The 19,094-nt window shown below is 40.5% G+C and overlaps 1 protein-coding gene across 11 annotated transcripts in view; it reads right to left on the bottom strand.

Annotated features, from left to right (window-relative positions):
• TENM3 (teneurin transmembrane protein 3) overlaps positions 1–19,094 on the bottom strand; it is a 604,956-nt gene that overhangs the window by 62,699 nt on the left and 523,163 nt on the right. For 6 of the 11 annotated variants that reach the window (XM_072775885.1, XM_072775884.1, XM_072775886.1 and 3 more), the window contains 5 exons: positions 18,344–18,370; positions 15,673–15,819; positions 3,209–3,425; positions 2,070–2,189; positions 1,250–1,511 (listed from right to left, as the gene is read on the bottom strand). In XM_072775885.1, coding sequence (XP_072631986.1) covers positions 1,250–1,511; positions 2,070–2,189; positions 3,209–3,425; positions 15,673–15,819; positions 18,344–18,370 — 773 coding nt within the window. The remainder of the gene's footprint in view (positions 1–1,249; positions 1,512–2,069; positions 2,190–3,208; positions 3,426–15,672; positions 15,820–18,343; positions 18,371–19,094) is intronic. The other 5 variants (XM_072775889.1, XM_072775890.1, XM_072775891.1 and 2 more) reach the window with 1 other exon arrangement.

Raw genomic sequence — 19,094 nt, 5'->3', positions numbered from 1 at the left:
TTCATTCCATTCTCACAGTGCCTGGTGCAGAGAAGAACAAATGTGACAAGCTGCTATGTGCTGCTATATTTTATTTTATTTTTTTAAAAAGAGTTTACTTTTTTGAGAGAAAGTGAGCATGAATGGCGTGGGGTGCTATGGCAGAGGGAGAAACAGAAGCAGACTCCCCACTGAGCATGGAACTTGATGCAGAGGCTTGATCCCAGGACTCTGGGATCATGACTTGAGCCAAAGGCAGACAAGTAACCAACTGAACCACCCAGGCATTCCTGTGCTGCTTTATTTTAAAAGACCACATATTTTGGGGGTACCTAGGTGGCTTGGTTTGTTAAGTGACCAACTCTTGATTTTGGCTCATGTCACGATCTTGAGGTTGTGGGATGGAGCCCCACAGCTCGCTCCACGCTCAGTTGGGAGTCACCTTGAGAATCTCTCTTCTTCTCCCTTTGCCCCTCCCCCTTGTCTCTCTGTCTCTTGAATAAATAAAACTTAAAAAAAATAAAGACTACATATTTTTACTTATTTATGAATAAAGTCCATTATTATTGCACCTAACGTCCTATCTTTAAGGCCTCAAAGTTATAATTGGAAACAAAGAGGAAGCAAAATGATCTCTAGATCTTTCAGTAGATAAAAGGAATAGTGAAAGTATGGCTATTCTTAAAAAAAAAAGGTATATAGTTTTCTTTTCGTGGAGGAGAATAGGCTTTACTATAAATTATTAGAACTTAAGACATAATACCAACTTCTCTTGATAAAATAAATATCTTGAGAAAATTAATGAACATTTGTTGCTAAAAATTATCTTTTTTGAAACACACTTTTGCTTCTAATTAAACAGTAAGTCACTGAGAGTAATGACCATGTATAATAGTGCTTGTTAACCATGTCAAGCAGTATCAAAACTTTTTTCCAGTGATTGAGTGAATGAACAAAAGCATTGTTACCTGTTGAGTTTAAGATGTTTTTCCATTTGGCTACGACTAATAAATATATACAGATATAGTGTAGCTTGAACAAAAAGTAAAGTATTTTGAGTAGATCTTTAAGGAATAACTAGATATCCTACGACAGTATGACCTATTCTTACACGCACACATGCATATGTACCCCCCACATTCTTTGTTTCAGTCTATAGAATTACTAAGGATAGTGCTGGAATTTTGCAATCTTTCTTGAAGGTTTCTTGAAGGAAACCACATAAACTGAAGATGTTTCCTTAAAAGTGCTGCCTGCTAGAACACTCTACCTGTGTTTCGGGAATAATGGGGCTGTCTTCAGGAGAAGATCTGAAAAAGGTGGATAAAGGAGAAGACACGATGATGGGATTTGGCCTCACAAATCCACTCAGATCACAGCTGGGAATGTCATTCTCTTCCTTCTTCATGACTAGGGTATCCATCACATAGAAGACATTCCATGGAATCCACACAGTATGATACTGAGTGAGGAATGGGGAGCGTTCAAATACCAAAGTAAGAGAAGCACCGCCATTTGCCACCAAATCAAACCTAAGAAAAAACAAGATTACTTAGCTAGGTATCTGGATCCCATACAGCTTCCAACAATGCTCAGCTCCTCAAACATGCTTTATGAAGAAAACCAACTTTTCTCCCAACTTGTATATAATTTCAAGCCTATTAAAATAATTATTCAACAAACACCCACACACCTTTTACTTAGATTTACCAATTTATTAACATTTTCCCAAATTTGCTTTATCTATCTACCCATCTACTCATTTTTTTCAGAACAATCTGAGCTTAAGTGACAGATGATACGGAATGTAACTTCTAAACATGTCGATGAATCTTCTAAAACAAAGAAAATTCCCCTACAAAACCACAACCATGTTATCATGTCTTGGCAAATGAAATCAACTTTCAAAGAACTACATGGGCATGTGACTTTATGTCTCTGCCACATGAGCTGTCACAGATTTCTGGAGTCTAAAAGTTGTTGCAGTTCTATATTAAAAGGGATAATAAAACATAATGGGTGATATAAGAATGCCTAGCTCTTATACTGAAAATATTTCAAACGGAGAGAGTGCAGTGGGAATGACTCACATTCCATCCTGGCGGGTAATAGTATATCCATATTCTGGGTAATGGAAAAACGAGACATTTACTCCAATAAGTGGAGTTCCATCAGCAGTTAGTACTTGGCCTCTGATGACGGATGCAAGGCTGTGGGAAAAGTAGAAGAATTAAAACGAACATTTGTCTTCTCAGGCCAACATTATCATGATTTAGAGATAATTCAACGTAAGGATAAAATAACACTGTCACACACACTCGCTATTCACAAAAAACAGACCTGAAATAGTCCCGAGACAATGTCCTTTTTAATTCAATGTAATTCACATTCTCTAAATGCCTGGTGTTTACCCTGAGTTTTAATGTGTTGCAATCTGGTTTTTGGAGAGTTATCAAGACCAATAATTTAGAGATGAATTTTTTAAAATTATAAATTGTGCTTTTTTCATAAGTCATATATCTGGTGCTTACATGAAGAAAAGTATACCTTCCAATTAATTCCAAGGCAATCCATAAATCTGCAGGGACCAAGAAGAACAAGATTTAAAGGGGCAATAAGGCACATTTGTGCAACAACTTTTAATCAACTGCTGGGTTTAACTGCATTAATGCTGTTAAATTACTGCAGAGCCAGGAGTTCTAGTGTAAATCATCTTCTTTTACTCAGTGAGACACAAGACACCTGCTTTCACTTACTGGTTTATTTTCAGGTCATTACTGCTCTGTAAAGCACCAGTCAAACAGCTTATGCAATCTTACTGCCATGCCGTTAGCAGTTCCATTACATTAATTCATAATTTATATTATTTAGCGAGCTCAGCTAAAAAAAAAAAGCTCACTTCTGTTTTGCCTTTTGGGGTCTTTTCACTGCTTCTTTTGAAACATTTCCAACTGTGCTAACAAAATCAACTAGTTAAATGAAGATTTATTGACTCCTTAATGGGATGTCCTGTTATGGCTCAGGTACTGGAATTGACAAAGTATGTGAACTGTGTCAAAAATACTTGAAATGTGAAGTTTGGTGAGGTATTTGCCGAAAGAGGAAAAACTGCATTAGAAGAAAAAGCACTTTCCTCAAATTCACAGTCATCAGCAGTTCATATAAAGTGCATTTAACTATTGATAATATCACTACAAATCTATCTATGTAAGGAAAAAAATGCATTAACCTTTTATTGAAAGGACTTTCTCCAGGTATGACATGGGTGCTATCAGATCCTATAAGAAAACTGATTCGATCATAGAAGGATTTGGCAGCTTGCTGTGAGGGGGACTGTAAGCTTTGGCTGATGACATCCTGAGGATCAGGCAATCCGCGGCAGTAGGGTTGGTTTTGGCAGGAACTCTGTAAACAGCAATCAGGATCCATACAGTCAACGAGCCCATCTGCAGAGAGAAGTGGAAGCCAGTAAGAGAGTTCCTCTTGTTAATCGGTGATGAGCAACACGTTTTGTTTGTTGGTTCGTTTTCTTTCAGATCCAAGGAATCGGCCCCCCCCCCCACCCCCCATCTGAGAGTAATTTCTACGAGGCAGACTTTTTGGAAACATCAAATATTAATACAATACTTGCAGCCGCTTTCACACAGAGTAAATGTTTGGATTGGAGATGGCTGATTCTGAGTAAGAAATAAAAAATGACTGATTAGAACAATCTATTAGCAGTAGGAAGGACTACAGATTAGTTTTAAGAATAATTACTGAAGCCTTCTCTATTTTAGAGAAAACGCATAGGAGTTAACATAATGAGCATTACTGGTCAATGGATTGGGACCTACGTAGGGTGAAGGTCTAAAATTTGGGAAAGGGTCAGAAAATGAAAGTCTGTGAAGTGAAGCAAATGCAAATCAACGTATAATGGTTGAGATCAGCCAATTGCCTTTCAAGGAAATAGCTTTCCCGAGGAAGTTAAAGTGTGTTCCAAATAAAATTAAGGCATCTCTCAAATTTTACATAGAATCCTGAGCCCCTTGCATGTCTCTGCTAAAATGGAGGTGTAACTTTAAAATGGCAAATGGAGGTGCCTGGGTGGCTGGGCTGGTTGATTGCCTTCAGCTCAGGTCATGGTAGGAGGGTCAAGCTTTGCATTGGGCTCCCCACTCAGCAGGGGTAGAGTCTGCTTCTCCTCCCTGCTTGTATTCTCTCTTTCTCAAATAAATAAAATCTAAAAAATTAAAATAAATAAAATGTGGCAAATGTAAGTGAGCCATAATATTGGAAATGATAAGAAGCCTATCACAAAAAACTTGACCGAAAGTGCTGGTGACCTTAAAAGTGTACCGGAGAGAAAGAGTTTGCTGGTGCCTCCTCCAGAACATCAAAAGAAAACCACATTCAGGGGATCCCTGGGTGGCTCAGTGGCTTAGTGCCTGCCTTCGGCCCAGGGCGTGATCCTGGAGTCCCAGGATCAAGTCCTGCATCAGGCTCCCTGCATGGAGCCTGCTTCTCCCTCTGCCTGTGTCTCTGCCTCTCTCTTGCTCTCTGTGTCTCTCGTGAATAAATAAATATAATCTTATAAAAAAAAGGAAACCACATTCAATGGCCTACGTATATTGTTTGAAACATATAAACCAACTCATTAGTGGACAAGAGTGCCAGGTTATGATGATTTGGTGACAATATTTCTGAAGATCATTCTTTCCCTGGGCAGCTGACACATAAATTTTGAATGGCAGGCAAATGACATTTCTCAGTATAGATTAATAAAAACATTAGTTTCTGAGGACTTCAAATCATTTTTGAGAGATCGGACAAATGGTTTTAAAATCTTCAAACCCAAGTATCCGTGTGACCCTATTCTGGGAACTCAGTTGAAAATATCTAGTTGGCCTACATATTTTATTTACACAAGGGTTTTTTTTTTTTTTAATAACTTTTATTTAAGAGAAAACTGCACTAGCCATTTGTTTTGGCTTTAGGCCACTCTTATTAATAGAATATAAGTTTGCCCCTTCATTATCTGACAGCAAACTGAGACAAAAGGAAACAGACTAAATTGAGTTATGCTATCCAGTCTAAAAGTAGGTCAACAACACAGGTAAGGTCACAAACAAAAGGTGAGGGGTCCTGGATGAATGTCCTTAAATCATTTCGCCCACCTGAAGGAGAATGCAGTGAACACCTATGATTTCTCCTAACATTCACTTCTTCTTCTTTGGGCAACAGCTCTACATTTCCATTTCTGTATCCATCCGTCCCCACCTCTGAGTCTGTGTGCATTTCCCCCTGAATGTTTGGTTAAGGAATGTCCATTCGACCTAACTTGTCTAACTGGAGTGAATTGCAGGTACTGTCTGCAGAGATTCCTCCTCCCTCTTCCCCCGAGGCTTGGAGCTGTAAGGCTGTGAGCTTGGGGTTGCTACCTCAATCCAGCTGCTTGCTACAGGAGAACCTGTTTCCCAAGACAGCCATTCAAGAGGCAGACCCCAGAACTGGAGAGAAAAACAACAGGTCATCTTGGCATCTTCAAGGTTTTTGCAACAAGCCACATCTGAGCTCCCCGGCTTTTCAGTTGCAGAAGCCAAGCTATCATCTTCTTCCTTACGCCTGTTTGGGTTAGATTTTCTGTCTCTTAAAACTGAAATAGACTTAATTTATCTAGAGACTGTAACTAAAAATCCCTACACTTTCCCCTTGCTGTGAAAAACAAGCTTAAAACATGAATACTTGAATTAAATTTATGGTGTTGGACCCCTTTTACGTTAATATTTTAATTTTTTTGTTACCATGATGAGTCAGAATTTCTGATAGGCAGATCTTCCCACATATTGTTTCCTTATGATAATTACATTTTTATGTAGGTGTCTGTTATTTTTTTTTTAAATGTGTTATTTATTTGAAAGTGTGGTTTTATCCCTTTGGTAAAAATTTAAATCATGTTTTAAGCAAATCAAATGAAACTGTGCTTTGAAACTTTATATAAATTTATCGAAATACTACTTTCTTAGCCAAAAGGCCATGAAGATCAAAAATGTCTAAATATTTCTCCATATTTCTGGAAGGAAGATAAAACTATGCTATAAGCTTACTTTTCATGAAGATATAATAATGCAATATATTGTCTATTTTTTCTACCTCTTTCAAAGAAATAGAAGCAGTTATTAAAGATTCAGCTTTTTAAAGTAGTAGACTCTTGAACTATTGCCCCAATACCAAAAGAAATCAATTAAAAAATAAAATCCTTTCAATAACAATTCATGATTATGTATTGAGACTATAAGGAATCCTTAAATTATGTGTTTTATGATAAATTTAAGAGTTCTCACTCCGTGGCTTTTTAATAGGTGTGCATATGCTTGGGAGAATCATTTAACACAAATATTTTATATTCTTGCAGGGTTTTCCCTTACATTCATTCTTCAACCTAAATAGAAACTACGCACACTAGAGAAAGTACTTCCAATTATTGTATTTTATCTCCATTAGTCTTGTAAATTAAAGGTTAAATGCCCGGCGTCCTCTCTTCCCCCACACTACTCCGGTATCTTCCTTTAGGCAATATATGGTACAAGTTGCCAAAGAGGAATGCTCAAATTTAGTCATTCATCTTTGTTAGTTTATAAAAAGCAAATGTACATCTGGCATGTAGTCTGCAGGTCATAAAACTGCATGAGATTGACACCTTCTGAACTAATCAGTTGGAAATGCATTTTTACAAGCCTCTCTGCTAACATCAATCAGAGGAAGAATCTCATTTTCAATAGCCAAGATGCAGGGACACATGGTTTGTTATTTTTCTGCAGAGTTTATCAGTAACTTGCCCAAGCAAGTGACGGATGGTTATGAATCCGGCTCTCTATAACTTGGGAAAACATTTTTCATTCTTTGTACTTTTATAGCTGGGGCTATCTAGTACAAGTAAGTTGATTATCCACTTGTCCAAATGTAGACTGTAGTAAAATTGTCTTTGTGGAATAGCTTCTCAAAATCATTGAGTTTCCTTTTAGTATTGGGAATATTAGGTTGGCTTAAATTTATATTGGTGTACACATCATATCTAATAAAATTAATCATAAAAAAATCTAAAGATTAGATCAGAAATGCTCAAAACCTAATGAAAAACAACTTCAAAGATCAGTAAAGGGCCTTTCTTCCTTTGCAATTTCTTTGATGTAAAGCAGATAATTTAGTTTGTGCTTCTGACCACTCAATCCTGAACATTATGGCTGTAGTTATTATTTTAAAACATGTTCTCTTTTTACCTTAGGCTTTCCCTGGACTATAACAGTGGTTGGCAAACTTACTTTGCAAAGTGCCAGATAGTAAGTGATTTAGGCATGCAAAGGGCCATGCCGTCTCTGTTGCAACTGTTCGATTCCACCTTTACAGCGTGAAAGCAGCTGTGGACATTATGGAAATGAATATGTGTGTTCCAATAAAACTTTATTTACAAAAACAGTCTTTGGCCAAGAGGTCATAGCTTGCCAGCCTCTGGTCTTGCTTTAATGTTTCTACCCTGCCTATTCCCTTGTATTCTTCAAATCACTCTTGACGTTGTTTCCGGCAAATTTAGATGATGCATATTTTACCAGATTTACATGAAAACTTCTGAGGCCAGGTCTTTCCCTAGGTTACCCCTATGCTGGCTTTGATCTGCTTGTCAAAACTCACTTTCTTCTTTCAAGTAGCTATGGATACCTGAACCTGTTTTTCAAAGCCTTGATTTAATGACTGGATAAAAAGTCATAAATTTCCCTTTAATGAATTTTCTTTTTTTATTCAAAAGATAATTAATGTCTACTGCCCTACCCCACAGTATTTGGAAGCTCCCTTCCCCTATTCCAAGTTAGAGGTAGAGATAGAAATTCTGATGGAATAATTTATTTGTAGACTCCAGAATTTTCAAAGTGTATAAAACCTTTCATTACTTTTTAAAGTCACCGTTCTGTGATATGCATGAAATTTATTTATGACTGAATTGGAATCATGTTTAGGTTTCTGACTATTCTTGTGTGTGTGTGTGTGTGTGTGTGTGTGTGTCCATCAGTGGTCTCTTTGTAGGTTTGGTGTCTATGTCTCTAGGCTGATAATTCAGCACTTCAAATCCACAAACTGCCTTTAGATATTTCCATTTGGATATTATGTAAGGTAATATCTAAAAACTTAGTGGGTCTAAAACACAAGATATCTAATCTTCTCTAAATATGCTGTTTTCTTCTGTATTTCCTACTTCAGTGAATGGTTCTACAACCCACCCATCCAGTCTCTCAAAGCAGAAACCTGAGTGTCATCCTTGACTCCTTTTCTCCCTTCCTTTTTCTCTGCACTCCATCAATTACCAGGTTTTCTTTTCTTCACCCCAAATATTTATTGAGTTTTTCTCTTTCCATTTCACTGAAACTGCCCTTCAGGCCACCATGGTCACCTCTTGACGAGGTCTCCACAACAGTCTGGTTTCCTGGGTTCCAGTCTTGTCCCAACTATTCATCCTCTATACTTCTGACAAAGTCATTTTGCAGAAATCAGGTCTGATAACTTCACTTCTCTAGTTAAAAAAAAAGTCCTTTATTTGGCCTCTACTGCCTTCTGAGTAGTTAGAACTCCTTACCATGGTTTCAAAAACCTTTCATCATTATTGTTTCCTCTACTTGGAGACCTCTGACCTGCTCTCTAGCCCCCTACTCCCTGGACCCCCAGCCGTTCCCCTCCATTCCTTCAGCCAGCAGCTCAGGCAATGGCTCATGCTGCTCCTTGAGAGCTGAGTTCACCACTGTGTCCCCAATATCTAGTACACTTCTTGGCACCAAGTCAGCATACAATGTAATGTATTTGATGAAGGAATGGAAGAATGGATTCAGTTTCTAGAGATAATTAGATTGAAACAGATCAAAATGATGTCTTAAAGGTACAGTGGAGACAGTCTCTTGGTTTTCTTTTCTTACCCTTCTCCAACTCTCAGTACTATGCTCATTCATGAAGGAGAACTATTCACACCAAACTGTTGACAGCGGTTAACTCTTTTGACAACAAGAATGTTCTATTTGTTTCCTGTGGCTACTATGACTAGCTCTCACCATTAACGCCAAGGTTCTTGAGGTAGAGACAATGTCTAACAAGGAGACCTGTTTCTGAAGAGGTCCTGTGCACTGCCCATTTCTGAAACCTGAAGTCGCAGTGACTGGCTTTGGCTGTAAAATACTTCGAGCTCCAGCCTGCGTGGCTCTCACTTTTCTCTCCCTCTAAGCCTTACTCAAATCTAGTGGTGAAATCCCATGTTCCTTGCACTTGATTGGGAAGCTAGTGGGGTGCTTTGCTTCCGAGAGCACAAGGGGACTTCTCTTTCCATGAAGGCAATTTACATTGCTCTAAAAACTCCATGCAAAGGGGTTCAGAAGAACCCAAGTCTCACCCCAAAAGTGGGAGTCAGGGTTTCACATTCATAGTAATTTTTCCCTCAGATCATGATCTACCAGAAAAATATATCTTAACCCTCTGAGAGTCTGCATGCCACGCTTGTGTTTCCATGATATCCACTTCTCCCTTTTCAAAAGTCATTCTCCCCACCCTTTCTTCCCAGGTCTGTTATTCTCTATCTTCTTTATTTAAATGTTATCTTAATATGTGTTTGGAGAAGACAATAGTCCCATCTTCCGGCTAGAACTTTTTAAGAACCTATTTTCAAATATTTCCTTATTTTCATCTGGTAATCTCCAAACTTAGATGGCCCCCGCCCACTCACCACACTCATCCTGCTGCTTACATTAACATTTCATTCATTTTTCCACTTCTGGTTTTTACTGCTAGCACACTCCCACTGCTTCTTGCAGTCTGAACCTTCTGTTTGTATTCTTTAGCCCCCCACCCCCGCCGCCTGACTGTTTTTATCGTTCTAATTTCTGAATAACCTCAACTGAATTGTGCTTTTCCTCTCCATTATCATCAGCCTCCACTAAAAAAAAAAAAAAAAAAGCCTGTTCTAGGTACATCTTCCTGACATATCCCCACAAAATAATATTTCTGAGAGACAAAAAAATAACTCTACCTACTTACAAGTAAGATGTATCACACTCCTGGCATCATATTTTGGCATGCCACGATTCTTGCATAAAGGATAGTATTTTTGTGTCCTCAACCACCTACTCTCTAAGAGAGTGCTTGGGTCCCATGCCTTAAGAACCCCCAGGGGAGCTATCCACTGGAGGACCATACATGGATGAAAGATGTCAAAAGAAACTCTAACTAGAACAGTGAGAACATGGTAACAACTGATAACGTATTTTGGAGAAATCCTCTTGTCTACTTATTTATTTGTTATTTATTTATTTTTTTTAAGGAAGCTCCATGCCCACTGTGGAGCCCAACACGGGGTTTGGTCTCACAACCCTGAGGGATCAAGACCTGAGCTGAGATCAAGAGTCAGATGCTCAACCGACTGAGCTTTAACCAGGCGCCCCAAGAAACTGTCTTGTTAATAAGTATCTTGAGTTGCTATAAAGGTAAAATTGCCTCTGGCAAGCTTTTGCATTTCGCTGCTTGCATAGTGGGGCTACCATATGGGGAGCTATTTACAATGACAAAACTCTCTACTGAATGAGATTCTCAGGGGGTATGCTAGGTAAAAACAACGATATTTTTTATGCTTATAAAAATATGTAGGGAGGTGGGAGGGGGGTGGGGGTGACTGGGTGACCAGCACTGAGGGGGTCACTTGATGGGATGAGCACTGGGTGTTATTCTATATGTTGGCAAATTGAACACCAGTAAAAAATAAATTTATTAAAAAAATATGTAGGGAGAACTGGAGAGGGCCTTGCCAACCTGGGGCATGGAAAGCATATTGAGGTTCGGCACTGGTTTTCTTGTTCTCATGTGAGAAGGCTATAATTCTTGGGGAGAAAAGAAGATAAAGAATAAAGGAGTTCTTCCTGAGAGTACAGAAGTCTATGAGCTATATGAAATAGTACAGAGGTATATGCCCTGGTTACACTAAAACTAAATGCTGTGGGCAGTTATTAATATTCCTAGAGTGGAATCTGTTTTTCTGCCTATCCAGCATCCATCCACCTCTTTCTTCTGGTGAAAGAATTTCAATTTTTCTTTGGGCAGGGGACAGAATTCAGGCCGATGAGGGTCCGGCTCAGACCCAGGCCTCATGTAACCATTTGATAAAGGCTGTCTTCTTGCACTGGGTTATTATGCTGTGCAGTGTAAACCCAGCGCTGCTGGGGGTCATTCTGAGGAAGAGACCATCAGAGAACGGTGTCAATGTGGAATAAAGCAGAGTTGACGGATGAATTAACCCAGGTTTCTGTTCCCATTGTTTAAACACCTTGGTGCTGCTATCTCTGAGTTTTTCAGTTATATAAGCTAATAAGTTTTCCTTTTTTTAAAGCTTAAGACCCTTTGAGTGGAATTTCTATCACGTGCAACCCAAGAGTCTTTTCCTGGTGAGAATAACAAATACCAGGGATATCCTCGTGGAGGGGTAGCAGAAGCCTGAGGTAGAGCACACTGTGAGACAGACGGGACCATTTTCAGAAGCTGACTAAAGGAGACGCTCAAGTAGCTAACAGAATGAGGCAGAACAGGCTCACGGTGTGACACTCCAGTCCCCATCACCCTGCACTTAATGGTGACCAGTTCCCAGCTCTTTACCTGGCTTTTCTCTGATCTTAGTAACTTCACTGTCAGATGGGAGTTCTGGAATATGAATGGGAAATGGCTCAGCCCAGAGGGAGGCTTTGTAGGTGAAGAAAGAGTTGAAGAAGAAATATTTATAAGCCAAGGCTAGGCATACACTGCTGATTCTTTGCTCTGAAAGCTTTCTCAACTAGGGCAGGATACAGTGTGGTTGCTCCCAAAGTGTCTATACACGCTCTGTTAAGAGATGTTAAACACAATTACCTGGTCCAGTGACCATTCATTTCTCACTTCCACTGTGTGATTTAAAAATCTTCTATTCTTTTGCCTGCCTTTGTCCAGATCATCTGTTCCAACAGTCTCTGTTTGACACCCCGAGCTAGATTTAAGAAGCGGTTTGGGGAGGCACCTGGTTGATGCCAAACAGACTGGGGATCTTTGTCAGGGCCTTTACTGTGGGTAAAAGACTGCCCTTATTTCTGAAATGCTGGCGATCCTGAGTGCAGGACAGGTGTTTATTTGAGGGCTAAAGAAACAGGGTCCAACTGAACAGGACATTTATTTCTTACGACTGTGCGGGTGTTGAGGGAGGGGCTACAGATAAATTCCTCCCATCCATTTTACTGGTAGTCTGTTTCTTAAAGAAGAGCCTCTTAAAGAATTCTCTCATAAGACTGCCTTTTCTTACACACTTTAGAGACATAGAGGAGAAGTGGGGCCCCACAGGCAATCGCTCTTTAGGAACAGCGATTTAGTGAGATTTAGATTTTGAGGATCTAGAGTCTTAGACCATGGAGATGGAGCAAGATGGATTTGGTAAAGAAAAGTAGGATTTCAGAGGGGAAGGAAGATTCTTGGTCTAAGAAATAAATATGACTATTTCCCCAACTGTGTTGTCCCTTCTAAAATCTTTTAATGTATTTTCTTCAGTTCTGGGGATAGTAAGCAGCCTTTTTTGTTCTTTAATTTTTTTCTATTTTCTTTAAAAAAGATCATATTGTACAATGTTGCTCAGTCTGCACTAGTGGCTACGTCTATGACATGCTAGTTAGGGCCAAATCAACCTCTTCATTTGTTCTTCCTCCTTCACCACTTAATAAGTTAAATCAAACTGCTTGGCTACTTTCTGGCTAATTTGTCATTTGACATCAAACGTACTCTGAACAATGGATCTCAATCAGCACAAGCGAGCATATGTCATGAAATCTCAGGTACGGTCCTATTTTAAGCATTCGGCTCTACTGACCTCATATAACAATAATGATCGCCTTAATGGCCAGATGATGTGCCCTGATTTGGGGTTTGATGTGGAAAATATGGTCTCTATTCACACAGTCCACGCTTAAGTTCAAATAACCCTCCGGCTTAGGTTATAAGGCACCCGGGTGATGATCTCAGGGTATAATAAAGCTGGCACTGAGATTCCTTCTCAGAAGATCAACAAAATTAGGTTAGGGACAGGAATACAAATTATAGGAGATAAGTAAAGAATCCACAGGAGGTCTTCTATCGGCTCAGATTTCCCCTTGGAGAGGGAAGCCTAGAGATAGCGTAGTTTCATGCTAATAAGAATAAACAAAGGGGGAACAGGCCAATTCACAGCTGATAAATTTTGAGGCAAGGGAGAAAAACCTCCTTGGCTGATAACAACACTAAAGAGTTGATTAGACCCTAAATTACTCAGCCATGTCTCTGCAGACCTGGCCCTGCAGTTCGCTTCTCTCTGAGAAGAGTTTGTAACCTCCTCAATGTAATCTTCTTTTAGAAGACAAAATCTGGAATATAAGATCAAGGAGGGAAAGCAGCTCTCCTTCCTCCCTGGGCAACAGAAAACAATGGGGCAGCACCGAGGAAAGCTGCCATCTGGGCTGCGGTCGGGGACGATTATCACTGCCATTTCCACAAAGCGCAGGGTGAAGGCGGGTCGAGGTGACAAGGAGTCCTGAGCACCACGGCTCTGGGGCTCAGGACCCCCGCAGCCAGCAGGAGCAAGAGGAAAAGCAGCTGTGGCTCAAATCTGTGGCTCTTGTCAGGTTTCTTGACATCCCAGGTAAAAAAAAAAAAAAAAAAAAAAAAAAGGAAAATGGAACAGTTTGCTAGAAGCTAAAGGTGAAGAAGGGCAGAGCGTTGCCCAGAAGAGGAAAGAGGAGACACAAACATTTGGTTGGAGAATGGACTGCAGGTGCAGGCTGGAGCGGGAGTGCGCATGCGTGTGCGAGTCTGTGTAGGAGGTGTGTGTGCGCGCCTCGTAGGACGTGTGTTATGTGTGCGCAGTGCCTTGGGGAGTGGAGGCGCTTGAGGGGGGTGTGTGCGCTTGTGCATTGGGGAGTGCGGGGGTGTGTGTATGCGCTTGCGCGTTGGGGAGTGGATGCGCTCGTGGGTGTGTGTGCGCTTGTGCGTTGGGGAGTGGATGCGCTCGTGGGGGTGTGTGTGCGCTTGTGTGTTGGGGAGTGGATGCACTAGTGGGGGTGTGTGTGCGCTTGTGCCTTGGGGAGTGGATGCACTCGTGGGGGTGTGTGTGCGCTTGTGCCTTGGGGAGTGGATGCACTCGTGGGGGTGTGTGTGCGCTTGTGCCTTGGGGAGTGGATGCACTCGGGGTGTGTGTGTGCGCTTGTGCATTGGGGAGTGGATGCGGGGAGGTTGAGGCAATGTTGGTGGTCACGCTGCTTCCCTGAGGACAGTAGTGAGGTCTCCTCCACGTGGGAAGGGAAAGGGCGTTCATCTTCCCAGCCGCCTCCGGGAACTGCAGCCAAGCGCGATGGAAGCTGAAGGAAGGCGGAGGAGCAGCAGTCTACTGCGGGCCCCTGGCTGGGCGCTGCGCTCTGTCCTTACCCAGCCTCTCCCTTTGTGCCCGTGTCACGGATGAAGCGACTGCGAGGTCACACCCGTCGGGGCAGGGTGAGGACCTGCACTCTTCACCTCCGCCGTCCTGCTCTTGGGGGCATGGCCAGGAGCAGGTGCAAAGGGGAGGACGGGCAAACACCCCTAATGACAGCCCCGATGGCCGGAGGGGCCCAGACGGGATCCGAGCCGCTTCCAAAGACTCAGTCCCAGGGGCACCCGGGGGGCTCCGCGGTGGAGCGCCTGCCTTGGGCCCAGGCCGTGACTCCGGGGTCCCAGGATCGAGTCCCGCATAGGGCCCCGCACAGAGCCTGTGTCTCCCTCTCCCTCTGGTCTCTTTCTCAAATAAACAAAATTTCATAAACAAATGACTAGACAAACCCCTAGGGGAGGGGTGCCCGGGGGGCTCCGCGGTGGAGTGCCGACTTGGGCCCAGGCCGTGACCCTGGGGTCCCGGGATCGAGTCTTGCATCGGGCTCCCTGCAGGGAGCCTGCCTCTCCCTCTGCCTATGTGTCTCTGCCTCTTTCTCCATCTCTCATGAATAAATAAATAAAACCTTAAAAACAAACAAAAAACTCAATCCTAAAGGTATGCCAAGACTGAGCGGCTGTCAGGGGCCCCCATTTCATCACCGGAGAAGTAATCACCAGCTCTCACTCTTGATCCTCTGAAATGAAAATGCGCACAACAGGGGAAAGAATTACTCCTGAACCAAGGGCCTACATGGAAGACCATAGTCCTTTAGCAGGTTGTGAAGTTTAGGATAAATGGACACTGGGGAGTACAGCTTCAAGGAGGCTGCTTTCTTTCTTTCTTTCTTTTTTTTTTTCCATCCTTGCCTTTCATCAGAAGAGCTTGGGAAATGCCCTGTATCTTTCGGAAATATTTAGTTATCAAAATACTGCTTTAGAGCTCCCCAGTCACAGGGCTGCATATACCGTGATGAGGAGAATCGTCATCTATCCGGAGGTTAGGAAAAGCGATGGAGAACATACACTACCCAGTAGCGTGGTTACCTTGCCTTTTCCCTGAATGATGATAGTCTTGCATTTGTTTCGGGGAAAATAGGGAGCAAAATCACTCTATCAGCACGCATACAGTTTTCAATCAATCTAACCTACAGGGATCAGATTGTTTTTTTGGCACCAGGACACTGTGTAACTTATAAACCCATGCTCTGGCACACACGTGTTTTCACGCTCGGCATCTCTTACCTCCTTCATTGTCCTTGCTATCTGTGCAGAGAGTCTCCATGGCTACATCACATCCTGCTCCTCGCCACCCTGGCTGGCAAACACAATGCCAGCCGTTTTGGTCCAGTGTACATCTTCCATTGCTGTTGCACAGACCAGGGCAACCCTCTGTCAAAGGAGACAAAGAAGGAAAACACAAGTGATTTGAGTATTGAAAGTTTTTGCACCTAAAATAAACAGATAAGGGACACTTAGTGGGAACAGGCCTTTGTAAACAGCACAAATACTGTAATTGCACATGGATAGAAACAGCAACGATCTCTAAGGAATCTAATTCTTATCCAAGTGGCATCTTTGATTGGCCTGACCCTTGAGACACCACTTACCTGTGCAGGACAGAAATATATGCAACGATCCACTAACTAGCCACAGGCCAGACAAAATTAACTTAAATTTTTTTTTTTTCCCTTTAGCGAAGCAACAAGGTTGATTGTATGGTGTGAAAAAGCATCCTGAAAAAGGTAATTTCAGAATCCCTGGTGGAGATTTTTAATCTGTTGTCGACATTAGTGGTCGCTCATTAGGATGTGCCTTCTGAAAGCACCTTGTTGCTTTAAAAAATTCTCTCTAAATTCAAAAGCATGAGAGTGGGCATGAGGATGTGAACGATGTTAAAAAGAGAACATTAATTTTATCTGGCCTCAGAGTTGCCGTACATTCATGTGAAATTACAGTGCCTTAAGTAAGTGCACAAAGTATAGGCCAGTCTCGATGACTATACTTTATGCCAAGAGTACATTCCTTTTCACAGAATAAGCAAAGCCCAGGAAATAGTGAAGCAGCTTAGCATCTATTCTAACAAACATCAGGATTCAGGCTGCATACGGATGGGACAGGACCGACAGGATTTCCAACTAAATGTAATAGCTGTGCATATTTGATTACTTAGGACGGACAAAATGAAATACCATAAGGACCACGATAAAACATTGATAGACTGAACAAAAACACGGTAGTGACGTGCTTCAAGACAGAGAGCAAAGAGTGATATTTGGTGACAATCTCCCTAAGGCTTTTATGCTGTTACCTTTATATCCTATCTTGTCTGCTTTTATGGGCAAGGAGGGAAAATTTGGGAAACAATTAAAATAATTTAATATATCCAAAATCTATAATTGTTTCAGTCTAACATGACATTTAAAAAAAAAAACAATTTTTGCCACTTCCTACTGATGATATCTGGCATGCAGCCAACATGATCTGTTTATGAGGATGACACTTAGGTAGACTTTGGTGTTCTTGTCTATGAGTGTGACGTGATACTGGCAGAAACAAGGACAGAAATGCTCCAAAATTTTAAGAATAATTAGCTATTAATCAGATCTCTTTGGACAGAATTATTTATAATTTGACAGAGAAATACATATTAGCAAAAAGTGCTTGCTAGAGCAATTGGGGTTTGTTATCCAGCTTCTTGTAATTAGAATGCTACTTTTGTTTTGGTGACAAAATTTAAGGGAACAATCTGTTTAAAGATATTTATTTTATGTTATTTTAAAAGAATTATTCATATATTGGCTTCCCCTCCTCCACTGTGGAACTTGAAGTAACAATATCTCAAAGAGACGTTCTGTCTCTTAAGATTAGAGCTAAGAAAAAGAAGAGTATTTTGACAGTCTCTTGTGGCAGGGTAAAATGAAATTATACTTATGGATAGCATCAGGTCAGGATAAGATTAATTTCACTTCTGCTTTTCGTTCAGACGATTACCATCTGTATTTATGGATTTTCAATACAGAAAAGGTGAGTTTTCCTTCCGGATGTTTTTGTTTTGTTTTTAACGGAAAAGAAAGATTTAATTGCCCCACTGATGAAGAGGTGCAGCAGAGGTGACTGCATGCACACAAGAATTATTATATGAAAGCCTGGATATTGCCATGAATATTTTCATATTCTAATGAGAAGCACAAACAAGGAATAGAAAATAGGCAATCTGAGGAGAAACAGAGAGGGGATTTCATCTTCTGAAAAAATATTTTCCACCTCTTTCTACGAGAACTGAAGAGACAAGAATCTGCTGTTTTCTGCTGAGCCATGTTATCATTTTTGTTTTATGGAATGCACAGTAATTTTGTAGTTTTTCAGAAAATAACAGAACAAAAATTATGAGATCACATAGATTTTGAAACATTTAAAGAAGTCTCCATGTAAGGATAAATGAGACTTCTCTCAACATGTATTAACCAGAATCTTCTTTAGATTGACAATTTCTTATTCTGTGATAAGACAGCGAGCATTTGTGATCCTTCAAGATAGAATTTAAAGCTCATCCGCTGAATTGCCAACAATGAAGATCTTAAGGCAAAAAAAAAAAAAAGAAAAAAGAAAGAAAGAAAGAATAAAAACATAAACAAAAAACAGCAAATGTTCTGTTATCTTCAGTTTTTGGTTCCAGTGAGAACTAATGCTTTTACATAGGAATGAAATCTGTGATAACCCAAAATTATAAAAATGAGACACGGACATTGAAGTCTCAATACTTTTAACTCCAAGGCATTTCACATAATGTAAGCCTGATTTATAATTTACAGAAATATGCATGAGAAACAGTCTATTTTCATACCTAGTACAATCTGATACACGGTTATATATAGATATGTAGATATGTCAACAAAGAGCAAGTATACAGTACCTTTAACTATCTTATCCAAATAGTGAGCTTGAGAAATTAAAAAGGAAAAAAAGAACAGACAGACATTTCAGAAGTGTCACATGGGACAAGGAAATTTTCAGAATTTACATGCAAATCGAGTAGCTGCAGCTGACATAAGACTCACATCACACGACAGAGATGCACTTCATTATCTTCTAAAACTGCAATATATTCACGTTTCAGGAAGTGTGGTCATGATTCCAGGAAGCACTTTAGCATTTTCAAGACAAGTGTACAGGTAAACTAACACTGCCTTTCACAGATTATCTGGAATTCACCCACCCTGATCCTTTTTAATTATACTTTAATAACTACATAGAACAAGTGGAATCAATTCTTTTTACTAAAGAAGTTGGGAGATTTACAGCTATGAGAGCTACAAATAAACTTTTTTTTTGGGGGGGGGATAGAAAATAATGCTAATTTTTTAAAGGTTTGCTTTTAACAAAGTGGTTTTGTAATGGTTGCACAGTTCAGGGCCTAAAAGGACAATACAGAAGGCCTGGAGGAACCATTTATGTCTGTTGTAATGCTCTGTTTCTTTAACCTGAGAGAGGGACTCACCGAAATCCTGCTTCCCTCTCTGTCTGAAGTCATCTGTGTATTTACATACTATCAAACTTTAAAGTTTAATAAATAAACAAAAAAGCGAAGTAATTGAGAATCCTTGAGCCAACGGAGCAAACTTAAAATACCATGAAAAAGGCACATGTAAATTCTATAGAAAATG

The sequence above is a fragment of the Canis lupus genome, chromosome 15, assembly GCF_048164855.1.
Source record: "Canis lupus baileyi chromosome 15, mCanLup2.hap1, whole genome shotgun sequence".
Taxonomy (NCBI): Eukaryota; Metazoa; Chordata; class Mammalia; order Carnivora; family Canidae; genus Canis; species Canis lupus.
Note: the sequence above shows the minus strand (reverse complement) of the source record. Positions and strands in the feature narration are given on the sequence as shown.